This window comes from Hippocampus zosterae, chromosome 2, assembly GCF_025434085.1.
Source record: "Hippocampus zosterae strain Florida chromosome 2, ASM2543408v3, whole genome shotgun sequence".
NCBI classification, from domain to species: domain Eukaryota; kingdom Metazoa; phylum Chordata; class Actinopteri; order Syngnathiformes; family Syngnathidae; genus Hippocampus; species Hippocampus zosterae.
In genome coordinates, this window is record NC_067452.1 from 36602280 (window position 1) to 36620131 (window position 17852).

Below are 17852 nucleotides of genomic sequence, written 5' to 3' on the forward strand. Positions count from 1 at the left end.
TTCGGGCAGTAGGCGGGGGACACCCTGAATCGGTTGCCAGCCAATCGCAGGGCACACAGAAACGAACAACCATTCGCACTCACACTCACACCGATTGATTGGATAATTTAGAGTGTCCCATTAACCTGCCACGCATGTTTTTGGAATGTGGGAGGAAACTGGAGCACCCGGAGAAAACCCACGCAGGCCCGGGGAGAACATGCAAACTCCACACAGGGAGGCCGGAGCTGGAATCGAACCCGGTACCTCTGCACTGTGAAGCGGACATGCTAACCACTGGACTACCGGGCCGCCCCTCATTGCATTTAAAGCATTAATATTGTTACGTTTCGGAACCATCCGAATTGGAGTGGATCGCAGACAAGGATCAGATTTTGGGACCAAAAAAAAAGGTTTATTAGATAAACGCAAGGCCGACAAAGTACACTTCAGGACGCTGGTAACAAAGAACCAGAAGAATACGGAACAAACCAAAAGTGCTTACAGAAGTAAAGGAACTAGAAATTTTGTTGTCAACTAAATGGACCAAACAATCCAAAACACGAGAATACAAAAGCGAGACTACACAGCAATGAAAAAATACGATCTAAATACAGTATGTGGCAAAACTATGAGGCAAAAATCGAGAACTTCTAGAAAATTGAAGCAATCTGAAACAGTTGTTTCCGATTGCGGGTTCCCATGATGACAGTTTAGGATTGGCGAAAGGGGGGGGGGGGGAAATCACCCCAGGCTATGACGGGTGAGTAGGTCGGTAGCTACAACACAGCAATGTTCTTCTTTTCAAAGAACTGATGGATGCTTGGGACATTGTGCTCTAAGCACGCAAGTGATCCTGCCTCAGCTCTCCCCTCTTACCGTGCATTGAATGAAACAAACGCCACAGGATTTCTGTCGGTGTGCTGATTGATGATCTGGCCCACATGCAAAGGCAAAATTCCTCTTTTAATGACACCAGTCCTGGAACTTTTCTGTCATGCCCCATACGTCTCCTGCGCCAGATTGCGTGCAAACGCGGAGGAGCTTTCTGCTGAGCATGAACGCATGCAAAACACTACGAGATGTCGGCCGCTCAGTCATCGGGGCCTAAAGGAGCAGCAAGGAAACCTCGCTCTCATTTTGCTTCACATCCCTCATTCTTCATGCTTCATGTCCACTTTTCAAGGAAATGCACGCAATTGGAACACAATCTTTCACGTTAACTGTCCTCTTGAAATGATTGTGTGGCTGTGTGAGTCAATGTGGCGGTGTCTTTCTTTTGTGCAAGCGAGTGTATGTGAGTAATTAGAGAAGTGGATGGAAGAGCTGGCCGCCCTACAAAATAGATAAAGTGATCCATATGTTTTCAGATAGCCATTCACGCTAACGTCTTTAATAACTCTCTCACCTTCGCTATACTCCCGACTTCAGTGTACACATACTACAAGGTCTGGATGATTTATCATTTTTGGATCAAAATCGGGGCGGCCCGGTAGTCCAGTGGTTAGCACGTGGGCTTCACAGTGCAGAGGTACCGGGTTCGATTCCAGCTGCGGCCTCTCTGTGTGGAGTTTGCATGTTCTCCCCGGGCCTGCGTGGGTTTTCTCCGGGTGCTCCGGTTTCCTCCCACATTCCAAAAATATGCATGGCAGGCTGATTGAACACTCTAAATTGTCCCTAGGTGTGAGTGTGAGCGTGGATGGTTGTTCGTCTCTGTGTGCCCTGCGATTGGCTGGCAACCGATTCAGGGTGTCCCCCGCCTACTGCCCGGAGACAGCTGGGATAGGCTCCAGCACCCCCTGCGACCCTAGTGAGGATCAAGCGGTTAGGAAGATGAATGAATGAATGAATGAATGGATCAAAATCGTGATCTCAGACAATGTGATTTCGTGATCGCCCAAGCTGCGATTTACAAAGGTGCCGTCCAAGTTGACTATTCAGAAGCGGCATGCTACTCCTTGACAGGTCACGCTGACCGTTCAGTTCTGAGCTGGTTAAAAAAAAAAATAATAATAATTGACTGTGACACAGTCAATCCCGGAGCCCCTGTTTCCCAGCTGATCGTGAACCCGAGGCACTACGTTGACTTGTTCTACACAATGCGTATGGACAGCCGCTACGAGCGGCGCGGTGCAGATCCTCTCCTCTATGAAACTAATCCTCTCCTCTGCGGTGGCCAAAAAGCTACTCTTCTAAGAAGCGGTGCGATGATTAAAGGCTGATGAGGAGTAGCATGCAACACACCGCGCAAGACGCGAGAACATGAGAATCTGGAGGAGCTAATACTAATCGCTAAAATAATGTGAGAAGCAAGAGTGGTGAAAGACCAGACTAAGTACTTAGCTGTACAGTACACTTGTGACAGAAGTTTGGCTACAAACGTGTTTTCGGGGTGGGGGGCAACTACAGTATATGCGAACAGCAAATTTGTATCACCATTGATAAGTATTTGTAGATAAAAATAAGACGGCAGCTACACAGTAAGCGCACACTCAAAAAACGGAAATGAATTGGTTAGGGCAATGACAAGGAGTTTATAAATTCAAAAGTGGATTAAATATTTCTAATATGAGCCGTGCTATTTCTGTTTATTTTGCAGCACAACTTTCAAGGTTTGAGGTCTATTCAATATCTTTTTTTTTAATGAATTTAGCTTTTGACCTTAGTCAAAGTCGAGCTATGGGTCCTCGATAGAACGAGATCCCGGATACAAGCAGTCGAAATGAGTTTTCTCCGCAGGGTGTCCGGGCTCTCCCTTAGAGATAAGGTGAGAAGCTCGGTCATCCAGGAGGGGCTCCGAGTCGAGCCGCTTCTCCTCCACATCGAGAGGAGACAGATGAGGTGGCTTGGGCATCTGATTCGGATGCCTCCTGAAGGCCTCCCTGGTGAGGTGTTCCAGGCATGTCCCACCGGGAGGAGACCCCGAGGAAGACCCAGGACACGCTGGAGAGACTATGTCACCCAGCTGGCCTGGGAACGCCTCGGGATCCCCCGGGGAGAGCTGGAAGAAGTGGCTAGGGAGAGGGAAGTCTGGGCTTCCCTGCTAAAGCTGTTGCCCCCGCGACCCGGCCCCGGATAAGCGGTAGAAGATGGATGGATGGATGGATGAATTTAGCTTTTTTTAAGGGACTGTTTATTTGTTAAAGTGATTTAATTACATGAAAGACAAAACAGGCATGTTCACATCAACATGCAAAATCTGACGAAAAGAAGCAGAATTTTTTTTAGATCTTTAAATAACCCATTGAGACATACTTTTAAGATTTTCTTTTTTACACTTTCACGCTGACATTACTGTGTGTGTTTGTGAATTGAAACCAAATCATAATATCTATCGGGGGGGGGGGGGGAGCTTTACTTCATACACTTTCTTCCTCTTATTTCACTGCACTACCACTCCTTTGTTTTGACTTTCTCTTCTTAGCCATTGCCCCAGACTTCTCCCAGAATTTGTTGAAGGCCCAAACCCTGGCCCGACAGAGTGGTGACGTCCTCATTGAATGCAAGCCCAAGATGTCTCCTTGGGGTGTGATTTCATGGAGGAAAGGAAAAGAAGCCATAAGAGAGAACCACAGGTACCGGGTTTCCTTGGGGATATGCGTTGAATCAATCAACTGCTCTCTTGGTCAAAGCTAAGTTCATCAACATGGTGCTTTTTTTTTTGTCTACGTCACATTCATAGAAGTGAGCCACAGCAAACACGGTACAACTTGCATCTCCTAACAGATTCAGCATGCTCCCCGTTTCCTCTTGTGCATTCCGCATTTTCTCTCTAGATACTTCTACGGCCTCCTGGCCGTCCTCGAGGCTGGCATGCTACACTGTTTACACAACGTAATTGACCGTTCTTAGATCCTTCCGCTCATTAGCAGCATGCAAATTCTGCAGGTTTATTCGAACACCAGGCAGATGATGATGATGATGATGATGATGATGCAGGCAATCAGTGAAACAATCCCCAAAAGGGCCGATCGATGACAAACTGTGGACGAACATACCTTCTTCTGCGGTAGTGGATGTGGCACAGAGGGAGCCGTCTGGACACCTTGTTTTATTAGAAATCAGGGTGTGCGGATCAATGCAATACCTCACTGAGCAGGGAAAGACAGGAAGATAAAGGGCTCTATTTTCGCAGACGGCTTGGCTGTTAAAACTGCTGCATCTTGACTTTCGTGCAGGTGCAAGCCCCCTTTAGCGCATTTGGGAATTCGGCAGACCGTGCTGCGCTAACCTGGGTGTTCCGGTGCGAGTACCACATATCATAGACCCCCCCATGTTTTATCATCATCCTTCAGTGGCCTGCGCGATTGCTGATGATGTAACGCCTGATAATTATTTTCTAATATATATTTCCCTGCCTCTCGATTGCGCAAATTATATATTATCGTAGGTAGTCCAGTGGTTAGCACGTCGGCTTCACAGTGCAGAGGTACCGGGTTCGATTCCAGCTCCGGCCTCCCTGTGTGGAGTTTGCATGTTCTCCCCGGGCCTGCGTGGGTTTTCTCCGGGTGCTCCGGTTTCCTCCCACATTCCAAAAACATGCGTGGCAGGCTGATTGAACACTCTAAATTGTCCCTAGGTGTGAGTGTGAGTGCGAATGGTTGTTCGTTTCAGTGTGCCCTGCGATTGGCTGGCAACCGATTCAGGGTGTCCCCCGCCTACTGCCCGGAGACAGCTGGGATAGGCTCCAGCACCCCCGCGACCCTAGTGAGGATCAAGCGGCTCGGAAGATGAATGAATGAATGGTTACAGTTGATCATCGATTTTTGCATACAACGTAAAATTTGAGATGTCAATTCATTGCGTTAATTGCGATTAATTAATTACAGTCATATTTAGCGCGTTATGTTTTTTAATCACGTGAATCTAAATTTTAATCTCTAACTTTATTGTTTCTGTAGGTGGGTTTCCTTTTTATAATAGCCCTTCTCATGTGCTGGCTTCCAGTGTTCCAGTGGTTGAGGGTGGGGAAACAACTGTCAGTCACAGCCTGAACCGGACATTGATTGGCTGTCATTATGTTTGGGCTTGTTCAGCATAAACAGATTGATTGGCTCCCATTGGAGTTGGGCAGGCTATATAAGCAACGGTGAGGAGAGGAGAGGTGAAAATGGACGAGCATGTGAGAGTTCTCGGCACAATGAATGGAAAATTTACTTTTCAAAATTGAAACTGACGGCGCTATTGATAAAAGTAGAATTGTTGTGCCTAATTTCGAAGGAGTTTGCTGACCACCGAAGCAGCTGAAGTTTAGCCTCCCACATGAATGCAAAGCACCCAGTCGCGAGCGCATCCACAGCTAACGTTAGGGCCGAAAGCGTTAGCAAAAGAAGGAGCTATAGCAAAGCTCTTCGCCAAACTAAACGAGGCATGAAGTCAGTGTGTCCTCAGTAGCCTACCAGAAGTGGTTGATGTTTATTTCAGGAAGTACCTCTTGAAGTACAACAATGTACGAGGCGAGCAGTCGCGTTGCTAAGCAACGGAGGGAAATTCTGCGCTGTACATTTTGTTCATAAGCAAATTCGCGTAAGGCAATTAGGTTCCCACGGTTCGGTGCAGCGAATGCCTTTTCACGATTTTGTGTGAAAAATCTGGTCGTTATAATGAAGTTAACTGTTTGTAAGCAAAGTCTGCAAATGGAAATGGAAAATGAATTACGTGAAATTGTGACTTTGAAATGTGAAAGTTATAGGGCTGGAAATGTTGTCAACGGGGTACGTTGAAAAGAGGCTTGACTGTAATAATTAAAGTGGAAGATAACCCAATCAGCCCTGCGATTGGCTGGCAACCGATTCAGGGTGTCCCCCGCCTACTGCCCGAAGACAGCTGGGATAGGCTCCAGCACCCCCCGCGACCCTAGTGAGGATCAAGCGGTTCGGAAAATGGATGGATGGATAACCCAATCATTTTATGTCAAAGAAAATTTTATATGCAGCCTCACAGCATTCTGATGAATATTGTGTATGTGGAATATGAATTTAGCAGTCAAATCCATCTGTTTTTGTCCATCTCGGGGGGGCATCATCGTAGCTCAGGGCGCAGGTAACGACCAATCGCAGCTCACCTGTTTTATGAAAAGGAGCCAGGGATTTTGCTGCTTAACTCATAATCCACAAATGTGATATTTATCAGAATGCCCTCTTTAGACTAGCAAAAATATTATATTGTAATGAGGATTTTTGGGTTGACTTCCCCTTTAAAACAGCAATGCAAACAATATAATAAAGACTAATCATACCTAAGGCGGCCCGGTAGTCCAGTGGTTAGCACGTCGGCTTCACAGTGCAGAGGTACCGGGTTCGATTCCAGCTCCGGCCTCCCTGTGTGGAGTTTGCATGTTCTCCCCGGGCCTGCGTGGGGTTTCTCCGGGTGCTCCGGTTTCCTCCCACATTCCAAAAACATGCAGGCTGATTGAACACTCTAAATTGTCCCTAGGTGTGAGTGTGAGTGCGAATGGTTGTTCGTTTCTGTGTGCCCTGTGATTGGTTGGCAACCAGTTCAGGGTGTCCCCCGCCTACCGCCCGAAGACAGCTCGGATAGGCTCCAGCACCCCCCGCGACCCTAGTGAGGATCAAGCGGCTCGGAAGATGAATGAATGAATGAATAATAATACCTATTAATGCTGTGATTATATACTTTCACTTTCAAACAAACTATACAAGACATCATAGATTTTTTTTTTGATGAGTCACCGCGTACCGAATGAAAAAACGTGAGCACAAAACCGAGATGCGAACAAAACCATTCCACTCCTAGTATTTATCTAAGAATGATAATAATGATTACTTTTTTTTTTTTTTTTTGCACTGCAAGGGACCAAAGGAGGCTTACCGTTCTTATCCTATTGTTCCTCCTGCAAAGGTGTCAAACACAAGTCGAAACCCCATTTATCAAAAAGTGTGCAAATCAGCCAGTGATGCATTTCCATGTTTATGAAATATTGTTGAATGTTCAGGAATGTACCGGCGGGAGTCAAAGAACACCTGCTGCAACATACGCCGAATCCCATTTTGTCATTCCATTCGGGATTAATTGCTCGGCTGGCTCAGCAGCTTTCCTTTACTCAAATATCCATCCTCGCCACAGTGCGGCTTCTGTTGGAGTCATATCTCACCTCCCCCCGGCCCGACAGTTTGCTGGGACAACTGAAAGGCTGATCTGATAGTCGATGGCGATGCCAGGCCAAGAGACGCAGTGGTCGCAGTTCTAAGATGTTTTATTTGAGGCCAAGCGCCAGCAACAGCCCGGAGATTATTTGTTGTGCTGTGAAATGATCGACTCAGCTCGCAGCTTTATCATCCTCTTTAACATTAAAAGGAAAATGCAGCCATAAGGCTGCGTGTGTGCAATGGCACCCAAATGGCAAGATTTCCCATTCGGGTTTGTAGTGGGTGAGTTGCATACCAAATGTCGACTTTGACATGATTGCAGCATCTCTTGCAAGCCTATTCCTTGCTTCCTCGCTCGTTAGAATTTAGTTTCCACTGCACAGAAATGAGGCTGCTTGCGAACGCTATTACAGCAGAAGCACAGCAGTAATCCATCCCACTGGCTGAACTAAAATACCCATAATTCCTTCTTAATCTTCCAGGATAATGTTTTCAAGGATGTGGAGCAGAGAGGTACAAACTAGCTAAGAATAAGGCAGAATCGTATGTGTAAATAAAATCTTGCAGCGGCAATTCCTGTGTCGAACAAGATAGCCTTCGCATTTACCGCGACTGTATGTCGATAATTGTCGGGGTTAATTTAAAGTGGGCGGCCCGGTAGTCCAGTGGTTAGCACGTCGGCTTCACAGTGCAGAGGTACCGGGTTCGATTCCAGCTCCGGCCTCCCAGTGTGTAGTTTGCATGTTCTCCCCGGGCCTGCGTGGGTTTTCTCCGGGTGCTCCGGTTTCCTCCCACATTCCAAAAACATGCGTGGCAGGCTGATTGAACACTCTAAATTGTCCATAGGTGTGTGTGTGAGTGCGAATGGTTGTTCGTTTCTGTGTGCCCTGCGATTGGCTGGCAACCGATTCAGGGTGTCCCCCCCCTACTGCCCGAAGACAGCTGGGATAGGCTACAGCACCCCCCGCGACCCTAGTGAGGATCAAGCGGCTCGGAAGATGAATGAATGAATGAATTTAAAGTGGCGACTTAATTTCATTTCCTTGCTGATCACTGCCAATATTTGTCAAACAATATTGGCGATCACACTCTGTTATTACCCAATAAATTGCAGCACGATACAGTATTGACGATTGTTTTGGTTCAATTCATATCATTCACAAGAGCAGATTCTCACATGGCCGGCTCATCGTAAATATGAATTCATGCCATTGCAGGGCATGAAATAAACCGATTGGCTGAAAAATCCTCGTAGTGGCTCATTTTGAGAAAAGAGGTGAGTCGTGATTGGCTCATTACCTGAGCCTTAAGCAACTGTGATGTCATTTTCACTCGACGGAAAGTGGCAAAATGGCCGCCCCCGCCCCCGTGGAGAAAAGAACTAGTGAAGAACGGGTGGAAATGGCCCGCTGAACGCGTACTCCACAAACAAATATTAATTAGACTGCAGTGTTTCGGCAAGAACATATTGTCAAGATCATTTTGTGATTGACTTCCCCTTTTAGCAGTTCAAATATTTACAGCCTGATAGTTTTTGGTTGCACCGTGGCGACACAGACACGATAGCTCACTTTAACACCAACCAATCAGGATGAAAAGTGCCTATTTATTGTCTCACACTCCTTAATCTTTGATGTGCCTCACAAATTTCCCCCACTCCTGTTAATTGCTCTCGTGCAATATTTGAAAGGAGGGAGAATGTGAAAGCTTTCCGGATAGATAATGATCTCCACATCTTTATGCCGGATAATCCCTTTCAAGCTTGCTGAGGAGAAAACCTGACATACAAGTGTGACATCTCATATCCATAACTCTTTGTTACTGTCTGTTACAAAAGTACCCCCTCGGTTCACCTGCGAGATTAAATTCATTGTCCCTCAGGGAATGGGCTCTGTTTAAGTGGATAATGTATTTTAATATCCCTTGCCTGCCAGGCAATCGTGGTCATTTTAGCTCAGTTTGGAGGGCTTCAGGTTGCCTTCAAGGGATCAAAAAGGCGTGTTCAGCTTCTCCCTTTCTTTTTTTTTTCTTTTTTTGAGTCGTATTTGAAATATTGGGTTAACCCCATTACGGTGCCACATGCGGTTTTGAGCATAAAATGGCAGCCTGAGCCGGGTAATTAATTTCAAAGGATCCAAATGTGTTCGGGAGAATTGCTGCCCAATCAGAGCTGAGAGGGATTACCAAAAAAAACGGATGGGATTGATTTTGATTAAATTGGCATGACCTCTCTCACGGAATAAATGATTCGTCGATTAAAAGCCGATGTTGTCGGCCGCCATCGAACACGCCAGTGGCGTTCAAGTGTTATTTAGCTCCCTGATAACTTACCCCCAGTGATTATATTTATGCTCAAATCTGTGCTCAGAGGAATCCACTTCTTTGTAATAACCGAGATAAAAACCAATTTCCTCCAAAAAGAGCTAATTAAATAAATAATTCAAAAACAATGCGATTATTTCCCGAGGGCAGTTCATCTTTAACAAGGTTATGAGATAAATGCCTGTCGAGGTTTTTTTGTTACTCTTTGCAGATCAGAGTTTAGGGGCCATCCGTAGATTTTTTTTTTTTGGTCATATTTATTTTTATTCTTTGTTGATTATGATTATTATTATGTACAAGGTTACATGATTATTCCCTGAATGGTTTTTGCTTTCTCTGCAGTGTGTTTTTTTTCAATGACTGCAACAAAATGACTTTGCCATGACTCTCAATAGAACTATTCAAAGCATTTTCAAGCAATTATTTTTCTTCCTTTGAATTATTTAGCGCTAATCAAACAAATCCGACTCATGTCCTTTTTTTTAATGAATTTTGAGCACATTTTCATTGTTTTTTTTACAAAAGGTGTTTGCAGCACACTGAATTTAAGGCCATGTTGACACTACAATGCTTTCAAGAGCTGCTCCCACGACAAGATAGAGATGATTGGTGGCGGCTTCTCGAAGATTGTATTCTACGATGATATACTAGATTTCGAGTCATTTGTCCCCTGCACCTGCTGTAGAGATCTTTTCATGTGTACAGAACATTGGTCAGATTTATTTCGAACATCAAAACAGTACTCAGAGGGTCATTTTGTACTGTGCTTTCAAATGAAGTGTATCTGATATTACTCTGTTTACATTTAGGGAGCAACTGAAGTGCATGAGCTGCTCAGCCCCCCCCCCCCCCCCCCCAACATGTGAATACACAGCTACAGAAGTAGCAATTCGGGATACAGCATCACAGGAAAAACATCCATCCATCCATCCATTTTCCGATCCGCTTTGGGTTGCGGTGGGTGTTGCAGCACATCCCAACCGTCTTCGGGCAGTAGGCGGGGGACACCCTGAACGTGTTGCCAGCCAATCGCAGGGCACACAGAGACAAACAATAATCTGTGCTCACACTAACACCGAGGGACAATTTTGAGTGATCAATCAGTCTGTCATGCATGATTTTGGAATGCGGGAGAAAAACGGAGTACCAGGAGAAAACCCACACGGGCATGGGGAGAACATGCAAACTCTCTTTCTCTCCCTCTCAATTTCTCTCTCTATATATATATATATATATATTATTTTTTTTTCCGGACTTTCTGTCTGGAGTGTACATGTTCTCCCCGTGCCTGCGTGGGTTTTCTCCGGGTACTTCAGTTTCCTCCCACGTTGCAAAAACTATTTATTTTATGTATTTAATTTTTTTTTTTTTTGTCACCATGTGAACAAAATGACAAAGATGTACAATGGTATTTGTGGTACTCTTGACAGACGTGCAAGTCTGTACGGTCACGTGCTTAATGTTTAAAACAAGCGAGAAAGTAGCGCTTTAAATTGAGTCATTGCGATTTCCAAGCGTGGGGCTGTCGTAAGCCAGAGATAAACTGACACACCTTTGAATTTGTGAGGACTTTCTGTGACATCAGACTGTTCTTCAACTCTTGGAAATGGTAGCATCTGTACGACACCGCGCAAGGGCTACCTACCTTGCTGACTTTTCATCTGTCAAATCAGGTTATATTTCACCGCAGCTAGCGCATTGACAGGTAAAGCGGCACGAGCGCACTCTCAGCGTCAGATGAAATCTGTCAGGCTTGACTGATGACGGCGACGGTTGAAATGAGAATCTTTGTTGTTGTCGCATGCCGGGACAATCTGTTGTCGAGGCTCAACCTTCCTTTATTGTGGCGCAGCCGAGCGGGTCGACTTTCTTCCTGCTGAGATTTTACTGACATTTATGAAGAATAATCGAATCAATTTCAGTAACTGGCGAAAGGCCGATCTTTATCTTTTGTCTCGGATGTGTTTTTCTCCACTTTCGCTCGTTAATATTCATAAATGCAAGAGCAACACAATAAACACCGTAATTGAGTGAATTTTACTGGGGGAAATGTTTATACATGAGACTATACGATAAAGCTCGACAACTTATTTTTATGCGTAACGGTAGAGTGAGATATATAATACAAGTATACAGTGGAACTTTTGGACTGCAACAAGTTTAATTTGTGATTATCATACCGCAAAACAGGGTGAGTTCACACATTTGGCCTCGGTTCGTGTAAATATGACTGAGGGAGCAAAATTGTCCAGATTAGCAATTTAAGTACAGTTGCACGGTATGTGTAGATCTTGCCATAAAGTGCACTGTTCTAATCGAGTCAGTGCAGCGAAATCAAACTGTAACAACTTGTAGCCGAGGTCCTGCTTATGTCACGCTGCAGCACAGGGAGCCAATTAAAATTGGCTGAGATAAACTCCGGGCTCAATTTTAAAATGCTTGAGGATAGCGGGCTCGTTCGTTTGCACGTTAACCGCAAGCAGGACTACATTTTAGTTTCATTTCCTTCAAGCAAAACCGATGTTGTCAACTGTCTGATTGAGAAACGCCTTGTAAAGTTGCTGGACAGTAAATCGTACGGGTCTGTGTGTGTGTGTGTGTATTATTTCCCACAGAGTTACCGTGTTGGATAACGGAAGCCTTCGGATATCCAATGTTTCAAAAATGGATGCCGGTCTGTACACATGCGTCGCCAGAAACCAGTTTGGTGTCGCTAGCAGCAGCGGGAGCCTTTTGGTGAAAGGTAAGAACTTGTGTTTTGTTCGATTCATCTTTCCAGTCCAGTTAAGTGCGATAGAAATTGGATGGCTGGATTGCCGAGATTCATCTTCCGTCACTTGAAACATTAACATGATATTAGATCTCAATGAATGGTAAAAATGCATAAACAATGTCGGACTACACTTTTACATGTGTTGGTCGTCAGCTTTCGACGGTCTGGAAGTACCTACAAACTGACGGTTTGTACGTCATCATCTGTATCACCAAGCTATGTTAATACTGGTGGAAAGTCATAATTACAGTTAACACTTATACGAGCCCACAAATCTAAACTGATCTCATTAAAAACTGAACATCCTTTCCGTTACTTCTCTTTTTGGCCAGCACACTGGAACGGTCACATTGCAGCAGTTCATAGTCACAAAATGCTAAGGTCGACTTTTCAGTCTGATTCAAAGTGACTATTTGCTTTCGTTGCGTACTGGTATTGATGTTGAAAAACATCAATAAAACTGCGGCTAAGCATCATATCAGCAGCATAAGCAGCATATCAGTGACGTACCATTAAAATGATCAAACCGTTCCAGTACGGTTAAAAATAAATAAAATCTAGACTTTCTTGAGCATCAACCATTTGTTGGGTTTTAAATCACACCAAAATCACACACTTCAGCCAAGGGGCCCATGTCCACTATGGCCTCTTAAATAAATTATATACGGTCCAGTTAGTTGATGGACAAAGGCAGCAAGCGAGCTAAAGGCTGATTGCATCTATATGCCTTGATGTTGAATTGTTTTTTTTTTCCAAGACAATGGCTTTTTTTTCAAAACACCTTCTAAATAACACTCCTCTGCCACACAGTAAGATCTCTGGGTCATTTTAAAGAGCCGAGTTGACAACAGTGCTCTATTAGAGTGCCCTTTGGTGATTCCTCTTCGAATCTACTTTGAATTGCAAATATGTTTGCACAGAAGCCCAACTATTCCTTCTACCCTCCACTTCCTTTCTTGACATGTAGAAATTGGCTTAACAAAATAACCCACTATAAGAGTTTATAGTTGGAGAATATTATAAGCTTGTAATTAAGCATTTGTCTTTCTGCGTTAAAACTGAGGCCAATGACTGATTGGGTGAGGCTGTCAAGTTACAGTATTGCTTTAACGTGGTCTGTGTCTCTGTTCACGTCTATTCCTGAAAAAGAACTACAGCGACTGGAATCACTTATTTTGTTGGCCTTTTTCAATGATCAGCCAGAGCAGTGTTTAATAAATATTTCATGGTGTATTACCAGGCCTCTGCTTTAGAGAGAGGGAGGTAGCTGCTGGTTTCAGACCGTTTCATCCGTTTGAGTGGAAATTTTGACATTCAGTTAAAGGGGAAGTCAGCTAAAAAAATGTGTTCTCTGCGGCCATGGTAGTCTTAACGTTGTAGACTGATTAATATTACATACAGTGGTACCTCTATTTATGAACGTCTCTTCATTAGAAATTTTCAAGTTACCAAATAGCCGCTTGTATCCGGGATAGTTGGATACAAGCGGCTGAAATGAGTTTTCTCCGCATGGTGTCCGGGCTCTCCCTTAGAGATAAGGTGAGAAGCTCAGTCATCCGGGAGGGGCTTAGAGTCGAGACGCTTCTCCTCCACATCGAGAGGAGCCAGATGAGGTGGCTTGGGCATCTGATTCGGATGCCTCCTGAGCGCCTCCCCGGTGAGGTGTTCCGGTCATGTCCCACCGGGAGGAGACTCCGAGGAAGACCCAGGACACGCTGGAGAGACTATGTCACCCAGCTTGCCTGGGAACGACTCGGGATCCCCCGGGGAGAGCTGGAAGAAGTAGCTAGGGAGAGGGAAGTCTGGGCTTCCCTGCTAAAGCTGTTGCCCCCGCGACCCGGCCCCGGATAAGCGGTAGCTGATGGATGGATGGATGGATGGATGGAAGTTACCAAATACCTCAACAGGAAAATATTGCCTCTTGTTACGAAAGAAGATACGAAAGCTAAAAATACAGTATGGCCTGCTAGTTGCAGCTCCGAGTTTCCTGAACGCAACAAAATTATAGCTGCTCTGCCATTGGCTATTACCTAGCACCTTCATGGCATCCCATTTGCTAAGAGAGACCTCTACCGTATGAGTCTATGTGTGTAGATTGATAAATAAATCTGTGATCTGTGTTTCCATAGTTTTACATAAATGTGAATCACCCAGAAAAAATGTTCACTCGTCGGGCAATCGCTCACGATGCTTATGTTTACCTTGGACGTTTTCAAAGGATTGTTAAAATCTGACAAAAGCAAACGTCCTTGGATCAGTTCTTTACAAAACGGCAAGCAAAAACCACTTCTGAAAGAGAACATGAACTAAAGAGCGCAACGATGAGGACTCAAGTAAAAGTCAAATGACCATAATTTTTATTCTTTATTCTATGTTTTTTTATATGATGCACAACTCTCATTTATTGTGCAACAATCTATTTGTTACATGTATTTGTTACATATTTTGATGCATTTTTATGCTTTAGGAAACATTTATATGTGAATTTTTGGGGGACATGGAACGGATTAGGGCATTTACATGGAAAACACGTCTCTCCTTACAAAATGTTTGAGTTAAGAAATTTCTTCCAGGACCAATTAATTAATTCCGTAAGTAGAAGTCCCACTGTATGTAGAATGACAATTAAGCCGCAAAATCGACCCGTTCTCAGATCGTTATCTAAACCTTGAGCGACCGTTTCAGTCGACAGCAAGTGGCAAAATGGCTGCCCCTGAACTGGATTTAAAAAATGAGTGAATTTTGCGCCTTACTTCATCTGCCATTATTAATCAGAATGCAGTATTTACACTCGTGTGGGCGAATGCAACATATTGTTAAAATTTCTTTCTGGCTCCTGAGTTCAATCCTCCTAGCATATACCTACCGGACTTGTTTTATACCTTGCTTTCCAGAGTCTAAATTGTTCTTCCATCTAGCGTTCACGTCATGCTTTGTGTTCCTCCCAAATGAGAAATTAAACTGCAGACATAGCATTTAGGCTCTACTTGATCAGTATGAGCATACTGAGGCATAACCACAAAATTTGCAGCAATTTCTATGCTAATTCCGATGCAAATATTAAAATGTAGGTTGTAAAAAAAAAAAAAAAAAACAAGTCGCTTCAGAGCTATAACAACACAACTGTACCGAATGAGGATTATGGTGTGCAGAGCAATACTGTACGTGGTGAATGAGGAAGCCAATTTGTGATTTTCTCCCGCAGTCATAACAAGAAACGAGCGTGACAGCTCTGCTATCAGGGGCAGAAAGTTTCTCTCGTTTTGCATCTAGTGCTGAAACTTTGCCCGGACTCACCTAGAATGCACCGCCACCACCAGCCAGTTCTCCTTAGCCGCTACCGGATAAACAACTTGCATTGTTTTGACAGAGCTGAATATAGACCTTTACTCCCCCTGACATGCTGCATTGGCTCCTCTGTCTATTAGATACTTATGACATGCATGTATAATTCACTGCTCACCGGACTCTCACCCTTCGCTGTATTATCGCCTCGGTGCAGTTAGACGAGAAGCCCGTATGAGACGGAATAAAGAGGATGCTGGTGGAGTAAATAACAAAAAATGAAGCGCAAACACAAAAAGCCAAAAAAGTGTTGACACAGACTTAAATTGCAATGCAGGTAAAGTTTATTTTTCTTCTTTGCCGCCGCAGCGGTATCATGACATAAAAGAATGTGCCTTAATTTATGCAACTCATATAAGAGGTACAATATTTGCTCCCCGGCAGACCAAATAGAATTTATTCCGAGTTGTCTCGATATCTGGGCCAGGACTAAAAGAAAAAAAAAAGTGCCTTTTTTTTTTCAATTACAGTTACCAATAAATGTTTGTGGAGAGGATGAGTACTCATCTGACAGGGACAATTTATGTCCACGCTTGAAAAATGTATGCAAAAAAAGTGTGAGAACCATGAATGGGGAAGAGGAAAAAACTTATTTTTTAGTGGCGGCACGGTGGTAGGCTGGTTAGCACTTCAGCGTCACAGTGCAGAGGGTTCGATTCCGGCACCTACTGGTTCAGGATATACCCCACCTACTGCCCAAAGAAAGCTGGAATAGGCTCCAGCACACCCGCAACCCTCGCGAGGATAAGCGGTTCAGATAATGGATGGATGGATGGATGGATAGATATTCATTCATTCATTCATTCATTCATTCATCTTCCTAACCGCTTGATCCTCACTAGGGTCGCGGGGGGTGCTGGAGCCTATCCCAGCTGTCTCCGGGCAGTAGGCGGGGGACACCCTGAATCGGTTGCCAGCCAATCGCAGGGCACACACAGACGAACAACAATCCGTGGTCACACTCACACCTAGGGACAATTTAGAGTATTCAATCAGCCTGCCATGCATATTTTTGGAATGTGGGAGGAAACCGGAGCACCCGGAGAAAACCCACGCAGGCCCGGGGAGAACATGCAAACTCCACACAGGGAGGCCGGAGCTGGAATCGAACCCGGCACCCCTGCACTGTGAAGCCGACGTGCTAACCACTGGACTACCGGGCCGCCTCGGATGGATATTTGTTTTTGTATTTTTCTGAACCAGCGCTCCATGTTCCCAGAACCAACTGTGATTACAAGCCCCGCTGGTCATCTGGACGTGACGGTTGGGGAGAGCATCGTGCTGCCCTGCCAGGTGTATCATGACCCCTCGCTGGATCTCAAGTTCACATGGTTTTTCAATGAACAGCTCATCCACTTTGGCAGCGCCGGGGCTTATTTTGAAAGAGTTGGGGGGGTAAGTCTTTGTCCTTTGTGTCTGTGAAAGTAACATAATACAACAGCCGCATACTGTACTAAAAACAACAACAAAAATCACTCGCGTACGTAAATGGTGAGGGTGGAGCTCTCAACTGCAGACAAATATCTTTTGACTGCACACTTAACTGGAGTTTAAAGTGCCTCTTGAGAGAGCTGGTCGTCATTATAAAAAAGATGTACTAATTCCATCTCTTATCAGTTTACAGATGAAATTATCTCATACATCGGGGAGCAATGTCTTCATTGTTTGCTTATTATAAACATACAGATAAGTGTTTAGGGCTCTGTGGGTTGCCTGTTCAGCTGGTAATCATGCCGCCTCCATCGGCAAGAGTAACAACCATTTAATTCATGATGCAGCGTGCAGCCAAGCATCAGGCTTGATCATCCATTACAATGTTTGCGTCCGAAAGAAGATAAGCGGTTATGAGGTGCTTTATCGTTCCATCTTGATTTATTCATTTATTTATTTTTCTTCATGATCTTGGCTGATGGTCGCCTCATAATCTGTGCTGCCCTTACAGTTCATTTAAACCCTTGTGCCCCCCCCCCCACCACCTCCCTCCTCCTGACACCACTTGGACAATGTTGTCTATTTTTCAGGATGTTTTATTAAACGCTGCTGCAAAATGCCCCCACTTGTAATAAACAGAACATGCCGTATATGATCATCCTTGTGCAATATACCGTATTTTCCGCGCTATAAGGCGCTTCGGGGTATAAGGCACACCGTCAATGAATGGCCTGTATGCGTTGACACCCCGCTGCTAATGGGACTGCCTGCTGCCTTAATGCGGGACTGCACGCAGCAGTATATCATATTACATCTTTTCATTTGGATTTCACTCTATAATCTGTGTATGTTGTTGTTATGAACTGCAATATCGTCGAGCGCTATTTTTCCTC

At 44.6% G+C, this 17852-nt stretch overlaps 2 protein-coding genes across 3 annotated transcripts in view; one reads left to right on the top strand and one right to left on the bottom strand.

Annotated features, from left to right (window-relative positions):
* Nucleotides 1-17852, top strand: part of cntn3a.1 (contactin 3a, tandem duplicate 1) — an 89279-nt gene that overhangs the window by 59939 nt on the left and 11488 nt on the right. For both annotated transcript variants that reach the window (XM_052050954.1, XM_052050945.1), the window contains exons 11-13: nucleotides 3404-3554; nucleotides 12026-12153; nucleotides 16748-16923. In XM_052050954.1, the coding sequence (XP_051906914.1) occupies nucleotides 3404-3554; nucleotides 12026-12153; nucleotides 16748-16923 (455 nt within the window). The remainder of the gene's footprint in view (nucleotides 1-3403; nucleotides 3555-12025; nucleotides 12154-16747; nucleotides 16924-17852) is intronic.
* The window catches only part of si:dkey-178k16.1 (band 4.1-like protein 1), a 75548-nt gene that overhangs the window by 1735 nt on the left and 55961 nt on the right, over nucleotides 1-17852 (bottom strand). The window lies entirely within an intron of this gene.